Source organism: Pongo abelii, chromosome 21 (genome assembly GCF_028885655.2).
Source record: "Pongo abelii isolate AG06213 chromosome 21, NHGRI_mPonAbe1-v2.0_pri, whole genome shotgun sequence".
Taxonomy (NCBI): Eukaryota; Metazoa; Chordata; class Mammalia; order Primates; family Hominidae; genus Pongo; species Pongo abelii.
The window spans coordinates 68,157,501-68,159,084 of record NC_072006.2 but is presented as its reverse complement, the minus strand read 5'-3'; the positions used below and the strand labels follow the sequence as shown (position 1 = coordinate 68,159,084).

Genomic DNA, 1,584 nt, shown 5'->3' with positions numbered 1-1,584 from the left:
GGTCCTTACTGGAGCAGGGAGAGCGCGGCTCAGCGCGGACACCGGACCCTGCTGTGCCTGACCAACATGCCGCCTCCTTTGCCCCCAGTCCGCCTGCCGAGGGGCCGCCCAAGTCCCGAAGCCCATCCTGCTGCCGCCCTACATATATGGGTGGGGAGAGGGCTGGGCCAGCCTCGCCACGCCCCATAGGAACTCCTCCTTCCCCAGGCAGCCCCCCTCACCCACCTGGTACCATCCCTCCCGAGAGCTCAGTCCAAGGGCGGTTCTGTGAGGGGCCTCACCAGCCAGGGAACCGCCCTCCTCAGCACCTGGGGCAGCTCCCAACCCAGAGACCGGCCCAGGCAGCCTGGTGTGTTGGTGGATCCCCTACCAATTGCAGCTTGGCTGCGGCTGTGAGGATGAGGGCAGGGCTGAGCCCACCGTGGAGGAAGTACAATGTCACATGGCAGGCTGGGAGGGGCCTTTGCCAACTCCGTCCCTCCTCAACTCCCACCACCAAGCCCAGGCCACGAAGACACCGTCCTGGGCACTGCCAGCAGCTTTATTAGAGAGCCCTGTCCCCTGATTAAAAGTGGACACATGCCCACGGGCGTCTCCTTCCCGGTGAGGGGCTCAACTGGGGTGCCCCTGTGGCACCACTCACAGGCCAGGAGCCAGGGAAGTTCTGAGGAAGCACTTTCCCAGAGACCCACCCCAGACCCCAAGGTAGCTCAGGGCTTCTCAGAGGCAGGCCCAGATCCGGTCCCACCTCAGGGACCAACCATGGGCCCTGCCTGCCTGAGGCCTGCAGCGGGCCCAGCGGGCCAAGCCGGCTGGCATGGGCTGGCCTATTCTGTTGGGTGGGTTCTTGGCCCACCAGAGCTGGACAGGCAGGTGATCAAGCCACGTTGGGTGTGCCGAGGGCCTCCGTGGGCACTTACTGGGGCTCTGGCCAGAAGACCTGCGTGACGCTCTGCTTCCTGGAGGCGGTGTGGCAGGCTGGGCACATCCTAGAGGCCTGTGAGACAACCGGCCCACTGCACACATCTGCCAGGCGTTGCCACCAGGACAAGGGCCTGCCCTTTCCCCCTCAGCCCACCACCTGGGGCTACACCCAGCAGGAACTGTAGTGGCCAGGCACCAACCTGAAGGTGCCGTTGCCAGCAGGCTTGGCAGCGCTGGAAGTCACAGGCAGGGCACTGGAAGGGCACCACGTCCTCCGCCCCACAGCCCTGGCACACACAGCCTGCTGAGAGGGGCCCGCCCGGAGCTCCCGCGGCCTGTTGCCCAGCGATGTCTCTCCCATGAGGCTCACCCCACTCAGACGCTGCAGGCCCGTGGGGAGGTCCTGGGGACTGGCTGGGACCTGCATCCTCACTGCCCGCCCCCACAGTCCCTGCTGGCCTCTGTCTAAGTAAGGACGAGATCTTGCTCTGGGTCTTCCCGGGCTTCTCGGACCGTGAGGGGCCTGGAGACAGAGACTTGAGTCTGAGGGGGGCCTGGGGCTTTGCTGCTCACTCCCAGGGCTGCGTGCGGTTGGGGCGCTGTCAGGAGCAGCCAAGCAGGTGCCCTACCTGGTTGGGGAGCCCCATGGGTAAGCACAGG

The 1,584-nt window shown here is 66.0% G+C and overlaps 1 protein-coding gene across 10 annotated transcripts in view; it reads right to left on the bottom strand.

The window, feature by feature from the left end:
• Window positions 1-17: 17 nt before the first annotated feature.
• Window positions 18-1,584, bottom strand: part of RTEL1 (regulator of telomere elongation helicase 1) — a 42,581-nt gene continuing 41,014 nt past the window's right edge. For 3 of the 10 annotated variants that reach the window (XM_063720400.1, XM_054541403.2, XM_063720401.1), the window contains 2 exons: window positions 1,554-1,584; window positions 1,256-1,447 (listed from right to left, as the gene is read on the bottom strand). The exon at window positions 1,554-1,584 is cut by the window's right edge and continues 125 nt beyond it. In XM_063720400.1, coding sequence (XP_063576470.1) covers window positions 1,390-1,447; window positions 1,554-1,584 — 89 coding nt within the window. In that variant the 3' untranslated portion in view covers window positions 1,256-1,389. 10 annotated transcript variants of the gene reach the window in all.